At 41.4% G+C, this 20,437-nt stretch overlaps 2 protein-coding genes across 9 annotated transcripts in view; one reads left to right on the top strand and one right to left on the bottom strand.

The window, feature by feature from the left end:
- Positions 1-14,279: 14,279 nt before the first annotated feature.
- The window catches only part of TMEM253 (transmembrane protein 253), a 12,391-nt gene continuing 6,233 nt past the window's right edge, over positions 14,280-20,437 (bottom strand). For 5 of the 7 annotated variants that reach the window (XM_069097757.1, XM_069097760.1, XM_069097761.1 and 2 more), the window contains 7 exons: positions 19,670-19,749; positions 18,231-18,352; positions 17,650-17,760; positions 17,502-17,558; positions 17,156-17,266; positions 16,889-17,035; positions 15,747-16,532 (listed from right to left, as the gene is read on the bottom strand). In XM_069097757.1, the coding sequence (XP_068953858.1) occupies positions 16,476-16,532; positions 16,889-17,035; positions 17,156-17,266; positions 17,502-17,558; positions 17,650-17,760; positions 18,231-18,338 (591 nt within the window). In that variant the 5' untranslated portion in view covers positions 18,339-18,352; positions 19,670-19,749 and the 3' untranslated portion in view covers positions 15,747-16,475. Of the gene's footprint in view, positions 15,057-15,746; positions 16,533-16,888; positions 17,036-17,155; positions 17,267-17,501; positions 17,559-17,649; positions 17,761-18,230; positions 18,353-19,669; positions 19,750-20,437 lie in introns of those variants that run through there. The other 2 variants (XM_069097764.1, XM_069097763.1) reach the window with 2 other exon arrangements.
- ZNF219 (zinc finger protein 219) overlaps positions 15,653-20,437 on the top strand; it is a 13,689-nt gene continuing 8,904 nt past the window's right edge. For both annotated transcript variants that reach the window (XM_069097755.1, XM_069097753.1), the window contains exon 1: positions 15,653-15,786. The gene's annotated coding sequence lies outside the window, so the exon portion shown is untranslated. The remainder of the gene's footprint in view (positions 15,787-20,437) is intronic.

The following is a 20,437-nucleotide window of genomic DNA, read 5'->3' as shown; positions in this document are numbered from 1 at the left end:
CTCCTGTAGGGTAGGATGTATGTCATTCCCTCCCTGAGCCAAATTCAATGAGAATAAGGTTGACCCATTCTCTTTTGCCTTCCAATTCTTTCCCTCCATTGTAACCATTTTCCCTTGTTTCTTCTATATGAGATAGTTTGCCCCATTCTGTCTCTCCCCATCTCCTGTCATTATATTCCTCTCTCACCTCTTAAATTCACATTATAGGTATCATCCCTTCCTATTAAATTGGTTCTGTGCCCTCTATCTATGTATACCTGTTAACATATATACACACATTATATGTATTTATGTGCCCATATACCCTCCTATATAGACATATATATATATATATGTATATATATTTCTATTCCCTTCAACTATTTTCATGCTGAGAAAAGTTTCATCAGTTATGATTATCGTTTTTCCATGTAGGAATGTAAATAGTTCAACTTTGATAAGTTCCTTATGATTTCTTTTCCCTATTTACCTTCTCATGCTTCTCTTGCTTCTTGTATCTGAATGTCAAAATTTCTATTCAACTCTGGTTTTTTCATCAAGAATGCTTGAAAGTCCTCTATTCCACTGGATGACCATATTTTCCCCTGAAACATGATACTCAGTTTTGCTGGGTAGGTGATTTTTGGTTTTAGTCCCAGCTCCTTTGACCTCTGGAATATCATATTCCAAGCCCTTCAATCCCTCAGTGTAGAAGCTGCCAGATCCTGAGTTATCCTGATTATGTTTCCACAATATTCAAATTGTTTCTTCCTGACTGCTTGTAATATTCTCTCCTTGATCTGGGAATTTCAGAACCTGGCTATAATATTCCTAGAATTTTCTTTTTGGGGTCTTTTTTCAGGAGGTGATCAGTGGATTCTTTCAAGCTCTATTTTGCCCTCTGGTTCTAAAACATCAGGGCAGTTTTCCTTGAGAATTTCTTGGAGGATGATTTCTAGGTTCTTTCTTTGATCATGGCTTTCAGGTAGTCCAATAATTTTTAAATTATCTCTCCTGCATCTATTTTCCAGGTCAGGGGTTTTTCCAATGAGATATTTCACTTTGCCTTCTATTCTTTCATTTGTTTGGATCTGTTTAACAGCATCTTGATTTCTCATAAAGTCACTAGCTTCCATTTGCTCCAATCTAATTCTGAAGGAATGATGCTCCTCAGTGAGCTTTTGAGATTCTTTTTCTATCTGGCAATTTGGCTTTTTAAGGCATTCTTCTTCTCATTGCCTTTTTGAGCATCTTTTGCCATTTGAGTTAGTCTATTTTTTAAGGTGTTATTTTCCTCAGTCAGGCTATTGACTTTCATAATTTTCTTGCATCATTCTCATTTCTCTTCCCAATTTTTCTTCACTTCTCTTATTTGCTTCTTAAGCTCCTCTATGGCCTGTAATCAGCTTGTATTTTTCTTTGAAGCTTTTGGTGCAGGAGTTCTGACTTTGTTGTCTTCCTCCTGTTCCATGCTTTGATCCTTTTTGTCACCAAGATAGGAGTCTAATGTTGGAATCTTCTGTCTGCTTTGTTTCCTTTGCCTGGTCATGTCGCCCCTCAGTCACTTGACCCCTGGGCTTTTTGCCACAGTAGGACTCTGCCACCAGACAGGGGAGCTTCATCCCAAATGCTGGGGTTTTCTCAGCTGCCAAAGGTATTAGTTGGGTGCCCTCTCTGAAGCATCCACATGCTCTGGAAAGCTGGTCACACACCCCAGGACCTCCACCCTAGACTGTAATCCAGATCCAAGCAGGTTAAAACAAGAGCGATTACCCCTCAGACTGGTTGCTTGGTCCCCCTACACTCTGCAGGCCAGGAGCTGAAGCTGTCACGTGGAGGCTGAGGCTGCACTGCTGTGGTGCCTCAGCGGCTTCTTGCCCCAGGGGCAAAGGCCGACCGCACCCCAAACTACGGGGTACCAAAGTCCACACTGCACTGACCTCTCACTTTGTCCTTAGCATCTATGTGTTGATAATTCTGGAAACTGCCACAGCTGCTGGTTATCTGAAGGCCCTCCAGCTGTTGGTTGGTCAGGCTAGGGCTAAAACCTCCAGCTAGTGTGGGGTTGGGCTCAGCTCCCAGAGCATTGCCTTGGCCCCTTACTGCTGCCTGCAGGGCTGTGCTCAGCAGGAGGTTAGCTTCTCTGTGTTATTTTCTGGGTCCTGTAGCTCCAAAGTTTGTTCAGAGTCCCCTTTTACATGAATCGGGGGCGGTGGAAGCCAGAGCCCTGTGGAAGTCCTGTTTCTACTCTGCCATCTTGACTCCGCACCCCACTCATCTTTTAAAAAGAAACTCAAATGCCTTTTTTTATACAAAGCCTTCCTTGACCTTCTCCACTGAACTTTGCACGACACTTTGTTCGGTAACTCTATAATGTATGTATCATGTAAGGTATATTACATCTGCCTATTTTAATTTAATGGTCCCTTTGATATGAGAGTATAAGCTCCATGAGGACAGGAACCATCCCTTAACTAAACTTTGTATCTCCCATCAGTTTCTTTATTTTATTTTTTTTAAGTCATGGGAATTTATTATATAGTAGAATGTGTTATATATTACATAGGAGTAGCATTAACAATTCATGATAATAATCAGAAAGTGTTTTGCCTACATACTCTCCTTTCTGTCTCTTTCTCTGTCATTCTGTCTCTGTTTCTCTCTATTTCTGTCTGTCTGGTCTCTGTATCTCTCATCTGTTTCTCTCTTTTGATATTGGGTCTCCCTATCTCACCAAAGTTAGAAGTGGAGGGGCTATTCGTGGGCATAGAAGCTTTGACCCACTACATTTCTGACCTAAGCCCGTTGGTCACTCCTTAGGCAGCCTGCCTCGGGGGCTTATCATATTTATGCTAGACTTTGTGTGAACTAATTGACTTTAGCCCTGCTATACAGCTCAGAACTCCTAAACTCAAGCGATCCATCTATCTCAGTCTTTCCAACAGTAGGGATTAAGCACATATATCCCCACACACAGTTCTGCATACATTCAACATTTAACAATGTCTATTAATTATTGATGGATCGACTAACTTGAGATCAGACTATATAAAATCAATAATGCATTTTTCATTTGAGGCAACTAATAAATTGTGTAGAAAGTTTCCATTTACATAGGAGGAAGAAACACCAAAAGCAGTTCATCTTTCAAAGTAAAAAAGAGTAAAATAAAATCTTCAAACTATAACAATGGCACAACAAGTTTTAGCACTCAACTTTTGACTGGCTATTGTCATTGCTTGGCACTGTTTCCTAATCCAGACTAGTCGTATCTAGATTCCTATTTGAGTGCCTTGAACCCCAAAAGGCTTGACTGCCACCTTTTACTTTAAGAAATACCACATGAACCTCCTTCCTTCCTAACTGGATCTCTCCCTTTTTTTTTTCACCTTTTGGAGGGCAATTGGGGTTAAGTAACTTGCCCAAGGTTACACGGCTAGTGTTTTTGTGTTAAGTGTCTGAGGCTAGACCCAAACTCAGGTGCTCCTGATTCTGGGGCTGTGATCTCTTCCTTTTTCAAAAATATTTTCTTAGGAAAAACAGATGATGGCTTTATCTGCTTAACATGTTCTACCTCATTCATCAGTCATTTATTATGGAATAAAAATTATAGCTGTATATTATTACCTGTCATCATAGAATTCCTTTACCTGCAGTAATCCATTAGTTCATAGCACCACCAAGAGTTTGACCAGGATTATTCTGATATATTTTAGACATTTTTTCCTGACTTTGATCTTTTGGAGAGTATATGTCCATAACTGGTTAAAGTACATGGAAGTATAATGGCAAAAGCAAAGCATTTGGAGTCAAAGGCTCTGGGTTTATATCCCAGCTCTTCCATTTACATCCTGTGTGAAGGAAGAAAAGTACCTTCCATTTTATGGGTATTAATTTCTTTATTTTATTTTTTAAGTCATGGGAATTTATTATATAGGAGAATGTGTTATATATTATATAGGAGTAGCATTAACAATTCATGATAATAATCAGAAAATATACACTTTTGAAATGACAGTCCAGAGAAAAGAATAATTACACATACCACAGTTTACAGAACTGTGATTTGTATTTAAGCAAAGCAACATGAAAAAAACTGTTTTCCTGTATTCACAATTAGTGAATGTGGCATTTTCTGTGTAAAGAAGCAGCAAAGGAAATCTTCTAATCAAGTACCTTACAATAAAAAAAGAGGAATATGAGAAATTATAGTTGGGCAGATACCATGTCTGGTTATAAGCCTGGTTTAAAATCTTTCCCCTTTTCCTACACACACACACACACACACACACATACCCTAACATGTACATATTTTATTACTATTATACCTCTGCTGGTTTGACATAATATACTAGTTATCTACATTTATTTTGGTTTCTAAAAATATATGAAATACATTGAAACAGCTACCGCAGCTTTCAAGCAATCACTGCATTAGTATTGAAAGCTTCATTCTGAAAACATAAAGCAGAAATACTGAATAAATAGTGATTATTTTGTCTTCTCCATACAGCTGATGGCCTTTATCCAAAATGTTAAAATACTGTAGCAAATAGTATAAATGTGCCAAGTTTCTTTTTTTTTTCTCAAGGACATAATATAAAAGTAACACATTTTTGCTATTTTAATACAATATAGGTTATCATGAATAACTTGGGGAAGGCATGTAAAATCATTTTATTTACAGAGGTAATTAAGGCCCAATTATGTAAAGATAAGGAACACTAAAAATTTATCCATTGTTCTGCTTCCTTTGCACCCTTTGAAATCAAAAGTTTTAAATTATTTCAGATCAGTCACAGTTCTAAACCTGTAATGATGTTGATAATAATTTTTATCTAAAGACCATTTGTTGTTATTCACAAAGAAAATCATTTTTTAAAGCGGGTACCACATTTAGTTGTGAAATGGTCCCAATTTTTGATCCTTCTCAAACACATTTCTAATTTTACCCCACCAACCCAATTATTCCTTTTGTTAGTCTTTTTTTTTTTTCACTTTAAAGAATGACTCACATGACCTACTGATTTTTAGTACTGATGAAGGAGAAATTTGCATGTGTAGCTTCTATTAGTACTAAGCCTCAGTTTCTTTATCTGTAGAATGGAAAGGTTTACCTATACCCTTCCAGTTCTAAATCTATTTCCTTACAATTGCTTCATTATTGTTAAATCATAGTTCTGCTTCCACTAAAAGGGGGGATCTTGGAAAGCATGGAAGTGCAGAGCATCTGGATGTAGGGGAAGTGAGAAGAGAGAAAGGTTGCTGAGAGGAGAGTTTGAAGACTTGGAAGACAGATTTCCTAATTTTGCCTAAGGACAACTCATCAAGGGACACTGGGAATGATTTTATGTAACCCAGTGACACTATACAGAAATCCATCCAAAGCATTTTTTTTAGAATCCTACCCAAGACTTAACTGGTCTAGGGAACTCCAAATGAGGAAACTCCCTCCCACCAATGTAGATTAATACCTGTTATGCAATTTACAGATCTGAGAATCTGAGAAGGAAATGACTTGTCTAGGGTCACACAATATGTATGAGATAGGACTTGAACACAAATCTTACTGACTATGAGCTTAGTTCCCTATGGAACATAGCCTCTCAAATCCAAGGCACTACCTCCTTGATGAAAATCTAATGACACGATTTCAGTGATTTTTTTTATACCTTTTCTGGAGCTTTTCCCACCATTAATACCTGAGAGTGAGGCAGCTAGGCAGATCAGTGGATAGAAGACTGGATGTGAAGTCAGGAAGACTCTGAGTTCAAATCTAGCCTCAGACACTTACTGTGTGACCCTGGGCAAGTCATTTAACCACTGTCTTAATTCACTGGAGAAGGAAGTGTCAAACCACTCCACTATCTTTGCCAAGAAAATCCTATGGACAGTATGGTCCATGGCATCATGATTGGACATGACTGAACAACAAGTACCTAAGAATGTGGTATCATTGACTGGGATCTTGGGAATGACTTGTCTGTGAACCAAAATTTTGTTCCTGGCCACCAATCTACTTGTGGCCTGATTATCCTAGTCTTTTGTTAAGTCATTTTTAGTCATATCTGACTCTCCATGACCCCATTTGGGGTTTTCTTGGCAAAGGTACTGGAGTGGTTTATTATTTCCCTCTCCAGCTCATTTTACAGATGAGGAAACTGAGGCAAACAAGGTTAGTGATTTGCCCAAGGTCACACAACTACTGTCTGGGGTCAGATTTGAATTTGGGTCTTCCCAACTCCAGGCCTGGTGCTGTATCCACTGTGCCACCTAATTGCCCTGAGTATTCTAGAGCTAGGGTCTAATTCTCTCCAGTACCCAACAACACAGAAATATAAATAGGCCCTGCCCTTTTGGATGGCAGTAAAAGAGAGATTAAGAAGGAAAAAGGAGAAATTAGCTTTGGGATTTAACTTGGTGTTCTCATGCTGGAGGATGTTCCTTCACAACATTTATTAATTCTTAAAGTTTATTAATGTAAGTTCTTAGCACTCAGAACACATATGTAGAATGATAAGGCAGAGTTTCAGAACAAATAGTGAATATGAGACCCTTTCTCATCATAAACTATACCCTTACCAAGACCCTAAACAGAGGCAGTGTCTGGCCCTGGTGCAAAACAAGAGATACCCAGGAAGGAACACATGGACAGATACATAACTTAGATGCTACCATGGTAGGTAGCAGATAAATAAGAGATACAGAAACATGTCCACATTGGGAACTTTCATCTAGAAACCGAGATAGCTTAGTCAAGTTGTGGACTCAATAATCTCAAAAGGCTTTGCTGCTTCATATGCATAGGAAAGACCAGGAACATAGCTTGGCAGGAGATGATGATTGACTCTGGGGCTTAATTTTATTTTATGCTTTTCTACCTTACACGCATCTTCATGGGAGAGAAAAGTTTCAGAGCTGAGAAATCTGGGACCTTAAACTTTGAAGGCCCTTAGCAGTTTGTTGGCAGCAAAGCCTCTACTAGCTATAGTCTGGCCATCTGAAATTAAACAGGGACCTACAAGGAATTTTTACCACAACCTAGAGTGACATCTCTGACCAAAATATAGCAGTGGCAATTGAGAAATATAGTTAGCTTAGAAGTAAATAAAACTAAGAGCTAGTTTTATGAAAAAAGCAATAAAATAGACAAACCATCAGTTAATTTGATTTTTTAAAAAAGAAAACCAAATTACCAGTATCAAAAATGAAAAAGATGAATTATCTTCCATGAAGGTAGAACTTTAAACTATTTTGCCCAATTATATGCCAATAAATCTGACAATCTAAGTGAAATGGATGAATATTTATAAAAATATAAATTGACTAGATTAACAGAAGAGGAAATAGAATACTTAATTCTGTTTTAGAAAAAGAAATTGAACAAGCTAACAATGAGCTCCCTAATATCCCCAGGGTCAGATGGCTTCACAAGAGAATTCTACCAAACATTTAAAGGACATTTAATTCTAATACTATATAAATGATTTGGGAAAACAGGTGAAAGAGTCCTACCAAATTCCTTTTATGAGAAAAATATGGTGCTGATGCCTAAATCAGGAAGAGCCAAAACAGAGAAAGGAAATTATAGCCTGATTTCCTTAATGAATATTGATGCAAAAATTTTAAATAAAATACTAGCAAGGAGATTACAGCAATATATCACAAGGATCATATACCATATATGAGGTGAAATTTATACCAAGATTTTCAGGGCTGGTTCACTATTAGGAAAACTATCAACACAATTGACCATATCAATAACAAAACCAATAAAAATAATATGATTATCTCAACAGATGCAGAAAAAAACTTTGGACAAAATAAAGCACCCATTTCTATTAAAGACACTAGAGAATTTAAGAATAAATGGAGCTTTCTTTAAAATGATAAGTAGTATTTAAGACTATCAGCAAACATCTCTAATGGGGTTAAGCTAGAAACCTTCCCAATAAAATCAGGTGTGAAGCAAGGGTACCCATGATTATCACTAGTATTCAATATTGTATTAGAAATGCTAGCAATAAGCAATAAGAGAAGAAAAAGAAATTGAAGGAATCAGAATAGGCAATGATGAAACAAAACTATGACTCTTTGCAGATGGTATACTTAAAGAATCCTAGAGAATCAACTAAAAAGACTCCTTGAAATAATTAACAATTTCAGCAAAGTTGTAGGATAGAAAATAAACCCACATAAATCATCATTTCTATATATTACCAACAAAGTCCATCAGGAAGAGATATAAAAGGAAATTCCATATAAATAACTTTAGACCAGGGATGGGGAATCTATGACCTTAAGGTCACATGTGACCTTCTAGCTTCTTAAGTGTGACCTTTTGACTGAATCCAAATTTTACAGAACAAATCCTTTTATTTTTATTAATACATTTTATTCATCTTTTATATTTTTATCTTATTTTTTAAATGAACATATTTAAAATACCAAAGAATAGAATAAGTTTCAATGAAATAATCCTCAGCTTACTAAACACCCAGATTGACCAGCACAATTAGAACATTAGTAAACCATAAAGGCTAAATTGATGGCTGCTGTGCTCATCATTTAGTTTTAACTTCCCTGTCTGACTGGCACCACTACCACACAAAGCTAGTTGGCAAGAGTTTATGGGGGTTGAATATGCTAGTGTGTTACCAGCTTTTGACAACGGTGCACTATGTTTCTGTTTGAAGTGGAATTTGAGAAAAGTTGCACAGCTTGGCAGTATTTTTAAATTCTGCCTACTTAACAGCCCATCATGTCAAAGAAGACCAAGAGAAGGCTGAAGGAAGAAAACAGTGTTTTTTTTTTTTTTAGTGAGGATTGGGAATTGCAATATTATCTTGTTTCTGCTAAAGAAAGACAAGATGATTTGCTTGCTTTGTGACACGGCAATATCAGCATCAAAGAAATTGAATGCTCATCAGCATTATAACATTCATAAGGACCGCAAATATTCTAAATTAGGCACGAAATGTTGTATTGCAGAAATTAGAAGATGAAAAGCAAAAGGAAAGACAATTCTTCCAAGTAGCAATGAGACTTGGAAATAATACTGCTGAAGCAACTTATAAATTAGCTTATATACTTGGAAAAAAGGGAAGCCATTCAGCCATGTAGAAATTGTGAAAGAATGCATTGTCGCAATTGTAGGATGCTTAGACCCTGATAACATTTCAAAGTACAAACTGCCTCTTTCAAGAACCATAATAGATTGGCAGCATGGAATTACCTTTAACTAAACAGAACAACTTCATGTAATTCTTCAAAAGGAAAATATATATTATTCAATTGCTTTGGATGAATCAACTGATACTACTGACTCGGCATAGATTTTGTACTTCATTTGGGGCATAACAGAAGATTTTCTTTGCTTTGGGTACTCTTGTGAACAGAAGACAGGAAATAGAGATCTTCAACAACTTTCAAGATAAATGTCATGAAGTTGGATTGTACACCCTTTGTAGAGATTGCATGCTGTGTGAGACCAATGGAGAATAGGCCCAGATGGAGCAGGGCAATGACCTCACCAGAAAGCACTAGCCACTCTGTAGCATAGGAGGTGAGAATTGCTTATGCTATATTGGGCAAAGACCTAGAAAGCAATTAATGACCACATACTGAGTTATATAGGATATGTGATCTACATGAGAGGAGGGATCATTCATACCAAAGAATCATGGGTCCTTGGAGCATTAAATATAAACATAGCCGGTAAATGACTGCTTAGCCCTAGATGGTAGGAAGACTTTGTGAAATGGAAGCTAGAACCTAGTATGAAACTCCATTTGGGTATCAGTTTTCTGGCCACATTATAACTATGTCACAAACAAACTGCTAGAGTGCTTCATGATATAGGGAACAGCATTTCCTATTGATGGATAGAAGAAAGTAAAAAAGTGAGCTTCTGAACACCTATACCTGGACTGGAGACCCCTTGGATACACCTGGGTCTGGATAGCCCAGAGACCACAAGATGGCAGCAGAGGACCCAACCTGGAGATGGGAAGCAATGAAATAGTGAATTAACGCTTTTCTAAAGTCATTTCTAGTTGAATCCTTCCCCAGAAGACAATAGGACCACCCTTAGTCTATGAAGCAAGCTTTGAGAGCTGATTTTCCATAGTTCAGATGTGTTCATTAAAATCAGGAAAGGTTAATGAACTCATAATAATGAGTAATATTAATCAATGGGATAATTCCTAAAAATGTAGGACCTTAGAGGACCTTAGAGGTTCTCTTGTCCAATACTCTCATTTTACAGGTGAGAACACTAGGGCCTAGAGAATTTCAGAAGCTTGCCCAGATTTGCCCGGGTAGTTAGTAACAGTGGGACCAGAGTCTCAGTCTCCTGATTCTAGAGTCCTTTTTACTATACCACATTGTGACTGAATCCAGATCAAATCTGAACTTGTATAAACTCTTGATCATATGCCATTTCTTGGAAATCTTCCCAGTGGTTGGAGCAAGAGAAAGAAGTTAGTGAAGATAAATATCTGACATCAATGGGGCCTTCATTCACAGTCATTCCTTCCGGTGAGATCCCTGTTGGTCAGTAAATGGAACAAAATATCAGTGATCTCCACAGAGCCTACTGTATTAAGAAGGTTGTTGCATTGAATGATGGGAAGGAACATAAGTTAGTAGGAGACCATGAAAAAGAAGGCACCAAGGAGTTTTTTAAAGGTCAGGGTTTTCTAGGGAAGAGAGGGAGCAATGTGGTATGTGGGAGCAAAAACAGGGATAACAATGGAACTGTTCAGAAGGTAGTAGAGAGGTGGGAGATGAACTTACAAAGTTGTGTAGCCAGCATGAAGCTGTCAAGGCAAAAGTACCCAGTTTTCCAAGTTCCTTGTAGTTTCCAGTGCCCATAGTACAATTGTATGGCACTTAAATGTTTGAAGTACTTTCACTACATTTTCTCATTTCATCTTCACAGAACCCCACTGTGGTTGGAAGGGAAAGTATTATTAACACCACAACTCAGCATGTCTAAAACCAAACTGAGTGTCTTTTCCCTTAAGTCCTTCCTTCTCTCCAACTTTGCTATTATTACTGAGGGTACCACCATCCTAATCGCCCAGGATCATAGCCTAGATGTCATCCTTGATTCCTCTCTCTCTCTCTCTCTCTCTCTCTCTCTCTCCTCACACTCACCCCCACCCCTCTCCCAGCCCCCATCCAATCTCTTGTTAAGCCCTGTTGGTCCCACCTTTCCAGCATCTCTTGTTTATGCCCCCTTCTCTCCTCTGGTATTGCCACCACCTTTCATCCTTATGCTTGGACTATTACAATAACCTCTTGGTTGTTGCACCCCCCTCAAGTCTCTCTTCACTCTAGTTTGTAGGAATCTTCCTAAAGGGCAACTCTGACTGTCTTGTTGTTGTTGTTTAGGTTTGTCTGACGCTTCATGACCCCATTTGGAATTTTCTTGGCAAAGATACTGGAATGTTTTGCTGTTTCCTTCTCCATCTCATTTGACAGATGAGGACACTGAGGCAAACAGGGTTAAGTTATGTGCCCAGGAGTCATACAGCTAGTGAGCCTCTGAGGCCACATCTGAACTTCAGGCCCAGGGGCTCTCTATCCATTTTGACACCTGGCTACCCTAGTTCTGACCACATTACCAGTTATGCAATCCCCTCCGGTGGTTCCTTATTACCTCTAGGATCAAATATGAAATCCCTTGCGGTTCAAAGCCCTTCATAACCTAGCTGGCCTGCCTTTCCAGTCCTATGCCTTACTCCCCTCAAAGACTCTATCATACAGTAACAGTGACCTCTTTGTTGGTCCTTTCACAAGACAATCTCTCAACTCCATGCATTTTCACTGGCTGTCCCTATACCTGGAACTCTCTCTCTTCTCATTAATACCTCCTGATCTCTCTGGCTTTGTTCAAGTCTCAGTCAAAATCCTGTCTTTTACAAGAAGCCTTTCCTGATAGCCCTTCCCTCTGTTGACTATCTCCGATTTTTCTTGTATATATCAGGCTGTCTCCCACATTAGACTGTGATCTCCTCTGGAACAGACACCTTTTCTTTTTCTTTGCCTTTCAGTTAAGTGGTGCAGTGGATAGAGTGCTAGGCCTGCACTTAAGAACACCTGAGTTCAAATCTGGCCTAAGATACTCACTAGATGTGTGATGCTGGGCAAGTCACTTAAAAACTATTTGACTCAGTTTCTTCATCTGTAAAATGGGGCATAGTAATAGCACCTACCTCTAGAGTTGTAAGGATCAAATGAGATAACTGTAAAGTAGTTAGCACAGTGGCCAACACAACGTCTATGCTTAATAAGTGTTTGTTGACTAACCAACAGCATTTGCTGTGTGAGGAAGGCAAGATCAAGCATGTGACTTGACAGTGATGAAATCTGGACTGTCAGTCAAACAATCAATAGGCATTCATATTCCAAGCCCTTTGTGAAGTGATGAGAAATGAAAAGTCAAAAACGAAGAGTCCCTGCTTTTATGGAACTTGTATTTGTTTTTTTTTTTTTAGATTAATTTAATCTTTATTTTATTTTTTGTTTTTTTCTTTTTGTAGGGTGATTGGGGTTAAGTGACTTGCCCAAGGTCACACAGGCTAGTTTTTGTGTTAAGTGTCTGAGGCCAGATTGCTTGTATTCTTTGAAGGAAATAATATACTACACAGAATGAATCTAAAGTAATTTTCCCCTGGGGTGGGGTGGAGCATAAACAGCTGTGGGGATGAGGAAAAGGTTCAGGTGGGATGTGATAGGTAAACTGAGTTTTGAAGGTCAATTGAGATTCAAATAGGCAGAGTGGAGAGTGAGTTCACTCTAGGAATGGGGGACTGGTGTAGAGGCATAAGATGGGAGGCTGAGTGCTGAATATGAGGAACAGCGAGCAGTCTGGTCTGGCTGGAATGTAGTTTGTGAAAAGGAGCAATGTGTAATAGAAGCCAAGAAAGAGGAGCTGGGACCAGACTGTGAAGGGCTTTGAATGTCCGACAGAGGACCTATGTCTAAGTGACTCCCAGATCAGTGCCCTTTTAATAGGTATGGGCAAAGTTTCTTTCTAAAATTTAATTCAGTGGTTCATGTGACTAAACCACAACTAAACCACAGTAGAAGCAGATGGGAGTATAACCATAAGAATGAATGAGCTCGAATTGCTCATCTGCTCACAGCAAGTAATTAACTCTTTGTTTTCCCTCAAGTATATTTGGAATCCCTTCCTCCCAGTATTGTGATGCTCGTGGCATGTTTTTTTCTTGGCTTGAGCCTGAGTTTTAACTAATTATTTATCTAATCAAGAGCTGCAGTTCTAGTTTAGGAGAATTTTCTGCACTATCATTCTTGGTTTTCTTGGCCACCATTTAATATTACAGAAATTATGTTTTCCAGCTTTTTTTTGTTTTGTTTTTCAGCATCTTTTTGATGATTATAGCCCTATACAGACAGGATTTCTCTAGACTCTCAGAGCCAGAGATCTCAGAAAACAAACACTATTTTCTTTATATCCCAGTTTGGCCTTAAGGGCTTGCCCTCTGCTCCCCCCCCCCCCCCCCCCCCTTTTCTTATTCACCATCCTTCCTGTGGAAGGGATATGTACATGCAGTATCCTACTCAGCAGAATGCAAGCTCCTTGGGGACAGAAATGGTTTTGTTTTTGTCTTTGTGCCCCCAGCGGTCTAGCAAAGTGCCTTGCAAATAGGAAGTGCTCAGTTGTTTGCTGTGTAATGGAACTGAATGAAGATTATTCCAAAATTGGCTACTACCGAGGTGCCATGAAAGGGGAGTCTCAACTGTTGTACTATTGGAATTCTGGAACATATGACACATAACTTTAGCTATTTTCTTGGTAAGGAGACTACTCGGAGAATTCTGTTCTCTCTTTTCACAATGAATGAAACAGAGTAAGGGTAATTCTGTGATCACCTGAGCACTGTGTAAATTTGGAGTTTTTTCTTTCTAGTTGATATGACTCCCCAGTTATTCCTGTACTGATTGCCACACTACCCAAAATATTGCCTGGGTTGATGACTGGACTTGGCTGAAACTTGTAAAGATGAAAATACGATGACTTCTCTAATGCATTTATTATGAAAACGAAGTACTATGTTAACTCTTATTCGAGGTTTGTTTTCGCTAGATTTTAATCACATTGTGAACTTAATCTTTGCTCCCTGGTTGATGGCCTGTTAGCTTTATATACTCTATAACATCCTGTTCGAAATTCGACAAACATGCAAGGCAGAATACTGGATACTGGGTCTAAAGACAGAAACAGAAATGAACTGATCTCAAGAATGAATGAATGAATGAAATACTCATTTAAGTGCTTACTATGTATTAAATGCAGCAGCTATAAACAGAAAAATAAGTCCCGGTTCTTAAGGAGTTCACATTCTAATAGGGGAAACAGTACATATGGGAAGTTCCAGCGGCAAATCAAAGCGAGGTAAAGCAGAGGGTAAAGCCTTTTCTTTAATGTCATTATTTAATGTCACTATTCCCAGGGCTTTGGGGTTCAGGGGACTGAGCTGTGCCTACCAGCTTTACCTTTTATGGGTGCGGCAGTGCAGGGGAGAGGTATGTTTTTGCTCGGTCTTTTCAGTTGCCTCCGACCCTTCTTGACCCCATTTGGGGTTTTCGTGGCAAAGATACTGGGGTGGTTTGCCATTTCCTTGTCTAAGAGATACATGTACTGAGGTACGTGTATAAGGTAAGGTAAAAATATAAGACAAGGTAGGGATGAGGATAGAAACCAGGGTTTAAAGAGCATTCGAACAGGAAGAGAACACTCAAAGCTGGGGCTGGGGGGCCGCGGGGTGTCAAGCAAAAGTAAGATAAGAGGGTGGCATCTGGACTGAACCTAGAAGGAAGATAACGAATCTAAAAAGCAGAGACGACGGGATGCATTCCAGAGTACGGGATGACGGCCTTCCTGAATGCAGGGAGGCGGGAGATGGAGTATGCTTTGACTGTGATAGGCACAGGGGATTCAAAAGCCTGGCGCTTGGAACGTCTGGATCAAAGGTCGATTAAGGCGGCCAACCAGAGCCAGGCGTATTTTCGTTCATGCAGGAGGAGGGGGAGGGGAAATGGCTGGAGAGAGAAAGCTTGGGGGTGGTGTTAAGCTTTAGATAAGTGTCTAAGGACCTTAGCAGGAAAGGTTTTTCAGTTTCCTCATATGTAAAAAGTGAAGATTAAAAATAATTTCACTACCTGTATCACAGGTTGTGAAGAAAATGTTTTTATAATCAGATAATGTGGAGCTATGAGGTTGCTCCCCTAGTCTCGCCCCGTCCATCCCCTCCTCCTCGCTCCAAGGCAGCCCCATTTTGAACCAGGTACACTGCTTGAGACATCTTCAACCCCTTTTCCTCGCGCATCTGCGGGGTGGTGGTGGTGGCGGCTTTATTCCTTGCAAATGGAAGAGGGGACCGGTGGGGTAGGGGTGATTCCGCAAGGGAAACCCTAGTTCCGTAGCCGCGGCGAAAACGCCCCTCCTCCCGTCGCTTCGCGGGCAGACGTGCTCCCCGCGCCTTGGCGGCCGCACTGCCTCTCGTTGCAGCGCCCCATTGGGATGCGGCCACTTCTCCGCCCAGATGCAGGTCGGATCCACGTCAGCTCCTCCTCGCCCCACACCTCTTACCCCCCTTCCCCCGCCTCGCCCAGCTTCTTCCGGCCTATTGGTTGCCTGGACCCGAGCGAAGTCTGCGCGAACCCAGTGGATGGACCGCGATGGGCAGATCTCTAGCGCTGCGCGTCACTCAAGGTATCCATATCGCCCCCAGTTGCACTGAGAAGGACCTTTATTTCCCAGCATGCAAAGCGGTAAGGGCATCTACTGGGATTTGTAGTTCTTTGACTCTGTCTTCCTTAGCAAAGGGTTGGTTGGGCAAGTTGGGGCTGAGGGGGGAAGGTGCTGAATTGTGGAGGGTTGGAATGTGATGTAGGGGATAATGGAGTCCGATGGGAGGAATTGGGTGGAAGAATGGATTAGGATGGAAAGGAATGGATAAATGGAGGGATAGATTGAGAGCTGGATGAATCAGACTGGCCGAGGGAGGGGAAAATACATAAAATGGAATAGCAACAGGTGTCAGGGGAATTCAGGATGCAATAGGGGAGCTTTCACAGGATTAAGAATTGGGGCAGTTAGCATCGCCCCCCCCCTTTTCCCCTCTCCCAGGGAAGAGGACTCAGTCCCAAGCACAGATCTGCCCAGGCAGGGGAAAGGGAAAATCCCATGTCCATGGTTGAGCCAAATTGAAGAAGTGGTCACCTCCCTAGCTGGCATTCCTGTATATCTGGTTGGATTCCAACTTCCCAGGCAATAGAGGTTACTGGAGGAGAATGCAGGGAGCAAGCATCCCAGCTGTGGGGGTTAGAGAAACCATTCCTGCTCCGGTCCCCTGGCATCAGTGTCTGTACAGGGTGATGGAGGAATCATTGGGTTCATCCTCAGTAAGTATTCTAGGAGTACTCCTCTGTTCCCCTTTCCTTGCTCATTCATTTGCTGCTCAAGGCTCAGAGGGAATATTTTCAGTATCTCTAATTTCTTCCATTTCTGAGAGGCCCTGAAAGGCAGACACAATTGTGAAGGGGTTAAGATAGAGCAGCTAGAGAGGGGAGAAGGATGGATTAAGAAGTGGGAATGAGAGACCCTTCTGCTTTCTCAATTTCTTCTTCAGAAATCTTGACTGCTTCCAACCCTCTCCCATCCCTCCTCCTCAAGTTAGATATATCATAGCTGGAACTAGATAGACAAATAGCGATGGATTAAAACTGGGGGGGGGCAGATTTTCCTTGCCTCAGCCCTTGCTACCTTTCATCAAGGCTCTGTCAAGGGGCCTATCCTCTCCCCTTAAGTGTCACTGAATAGGAAAAGCATTAAAGCATTCCACCACCCCATCATCTTCCCCCATTCCAGTACCTCTTGTAGCTCTTGGTAGCGTAGTCTCCGAGCACCACAACATCCTGGCTTTCTCTGGCTCAAGAGGAGGAGGGCAAAGGCAGAGGCCAAAGCTCCGCCTAGGGTGAAGGCCTCTGCACTCAATTCCAGGACCAGCAAGCCAACCCACTGCAGGCAAATGGAGCCAAGGATGGGACTTAGAGTCTCCCTTTTCCACTGAATGACTGCCCCCTATTCCAGCCTCTATTCTAATCATTCTCCCTCATCCCTTTTCCCATTTCATGGTACCTGGTCGGAGGCTGACTGTACCGTACCCAAGGCCAGCTTCATTCCCTGGACCACAACAACAACAAGTCCCAGGATCATCCCAAATAAGTTGAATATCATCATGGCTCTCACCTGCCAGAGAGTGAATTTGATCCCATCCTGCCCAAGACAAAGGGCACACCACCCAGACTAGATTGACTGTCCCACAAGTTTCTCCCCATCTTTAACCTTGAGCCTTCACCCCAGCAATCTGTCCCATTCTTCCCTCTGAGTCATCTCTACCAAGAAGTGGAAACATTGGATCTTATCAGCTTAGTCATCAGTCCAGTGGTGTCTGGGGAATTCTGGGTTTAGGACCCCTACTCACCTTCCAGAGACGGGGTGCTCTTCGAAGTTCTAGTGTTAAGATCCCAGTAAGCAGACCCTGAAGGTTAAGAGGGGTTGTTGTTGGGTTGTTGTCAACAGGTGGGAGGGATGACTCCCTGAAATCTCCCCTCATACTCCCTGGGTCTCACCGAAGCTCCTGGCCAGAGGGGTAGTGCTATATTCATGTGGCAGTTTGATTCCAGGCAAGAAATGGTAACAGCAAAGGGTACAGAAGCCACAGCCATCCAGAACTGGCTCACCTGATTTGGGAGGGTGAGAAGAAGTAGAACAGATAGGGTGGTAACAGGTGGTAGTTCTCACTTTTGTCTTCCTTCATGCTCTTCATAATAACAGCTCACATCTATATAGTAGTTAAGGTTTGCCAGGCACTTTACTTACAATATTCCTGTGAAACAGGTAGTTGAAGTATTTTTATCTCCATTTTATAGATGAGGGAGCTGAAGCTCTCAGAGGAGAAGTGACTTGCTCAGTGTCACACAGCTGTGTTGGAGCCAGGCTTTGAACCTTAATTACCAATCTGGGGCTTTCTTTCCACTGCACCAAGCCCAGCGTGTCCTCTTATTTCTGAGGTGCAGGTGGAAAGGGAAAGGCATGATGGGGAAGGTAACAGGGAAAAATGGAGAGGAGTGGTGGAGTGATTCTCTGGGGAAGGGGACACTATACTGGGTATAGTGGAGGGGATCCAGGGATTCGGGAAGTCCAATCTCACCGCTAACACCAGGAGATGCCCACTTTGTCTTTGTTGGACCCAATGCCTCAGCTTGTCTTCCCGGACTGCCTTTCCCTCTTCTATAGGCAGGATCTCTCTCTCCTCCATGACTTTGCTGAAACCTAGAGGGACCTCACAGCTTTAGCCCTAGGGGCATGATACTCTCCCATTCTAGGGAGCCTAGGGTCACCTAGATCAGAGAATTTGCCCTTTTTCTAGGCTCACCTTTGAGAGGGACTCTCTCTGCTGACCTCACCCTTAGCCTACTGCCTCAACCACCCATGTACTTACCCCCAAACTATATTTCCTCCTGGAGCTTAAGTTCTCTGACTCAAACATACCGAATCTCTGGTGACTTCTTCAGATGGGCGGGAAACAGTTGTCTATTCTGGTACTATGGACCCCAGGGAATGAAACGCTTGAAGGACACTCTTGTCCCCTTCAAGAGTGTTTCGTAAAGGGTAGGGTGGGGCCAGGGCAAAAGTCCTTATGACTTGCTGGGTTGAAGGGAGATAACCAGGGATTGGAAGTCACCAGTATTCCAACAGACTTCCCTGGCACTGGAGGTCCCATATGTTTCCATTTTTATTTTTTAGATATTTACTTCCCTAATCACAGTCTTTCCATTTCCTCAATTCCCATTTTCCCAGATCTCCAGATATATGATCACCTATGACCATGTATCTCTACCAAATCCCCTCTCCATGAACCGGACTAGAATTCCATCTCACAAATAACATACTTGTTCCTTCCCACTTCCCCAGAATTTCCTGGCCTTCTATCTACCTCACTGAAGTAAGTGGGAAAAGAAGTAGTTTTCTTCACACTCCAGATTCTTTCAGGAACATGACTTTAGTAGGTGCCCCATATTGGTGCCAGGCTAGTCTGCTCAAACCCAGATTTTGTATTTGTGTACTTACTGTTCCTGCCTTTTCTAGTACTTAATAGTCTGAACTGAAATGAGAGGAAGTTATTCTCCAGTTGGTAACCTCATCTCTCTGCATAGTGGAGTGGTATGAGGACTAGATTTGGAGTCAGGAAGATTTTGGTTCAGATTCTGGTGACCTGTATGACCCTGAATAAAATTACTTGACCTCTCCAGCTCAGAGCTTGCTCATCTGCAAAATGAGAGGGTTTGACTAGAAAGATTCCCAGACTCCTCCCAGCTCCAAAATCTTATTACAATAAAATGTTATAGCTAGAATAGGCCTTAAAGATAATCTAATCAAACTGTTTCCCCATCCCCTCGAATTCGGCAGATAAAAAAGTCTGAGGACCAGAGGGGTTAATTCACTTTCCCAAAACCACATAGAAAGGAAGTAGCAGAGTAAAAACTAGAACCCAGAACTCTTGGCTCCCAGTCTAATGCAATTTATTTCCATTACAACCCGTTGCTTCTATTGTCTTTTCTCTCCATTGCCATCTTTCCCCAGTCTAACCTTTCTTTGTTTCTCTCCAGTACTTTACTTCTTACTCCCATATCTTCTGTTTTCACCTGCTGCATCTCACCATTTCCAGGCTGTGAAAACAGAAGCCAAAGGCAGTATTCACATTATGGCCTATGTCTGTTCTCATCAGTTCTTTCGATCAGGTCCTTTTTCTTCTCTCTCCTCCTCTTACTTTCCTTCTCTTTTCCTCCTTCTGCCATTCCCTAGTACTGGGACAACCAGCTCCTTATATTACACCTTATTCTCAGGCTTTCCTATGCTTTCTGTAGTTCAGTGATGTTTTTCTTGTAGTCCAACATGCTGGAAAGATTATGATTGGGAGCAGGCACCAGCTTGTGGGGCTGCATATGGGATGTTGTGGGGTGGGGAGATGATCCATCGGTAAAGGATACACAACTGCCTGCAGGGTGGTATGTAAGGTTTGATGGCTGTGTACAACTCCTCAGCGGCCTAGAATTGTGGAATAAACGGGGAATCACACTAGGGCCAATGCTGGGACGGCTGCCATTATTACCGCATTTAATAATAGCTTTATAAACATAACCGTAACTAGCTATTATATTCTTTAACTTTGAAGATGATACTAAGGTGTGGGTTGGAGGTGGGTGACGGGTACAAAATACAACAACTAAAACGCACTTCAAGAGGGACTGGATTAGATAGACACGCGCGCACACACACACTCATACACTATGCAGATAAATGATGAGAAACTAAATGCCTGGTAAGGGGCTGTCATGCCGAGATATAGGGCGGGGG

Source organism: Petaurus breviceps, unplaced genomic scaffold (assembly GCF_028583685.1).
Source record: "Petaurus breviceps papuanus isolate PSGF00001 unplaced genomic scaffold, PetGlider_PUasm1.0 37, whole genome shotgun sequence".
Taxonomy (NCBI): Eukaryota; Metazoa; Chordata; class Mammalia; order Diprotodontia; family Petauridae; genus Petaurus; species Petaurus breviceps.
Note: the sequence above shows the minus strand (reverse complement) of the source record. Positions and strands in the feature narration are given on the sequence as shown.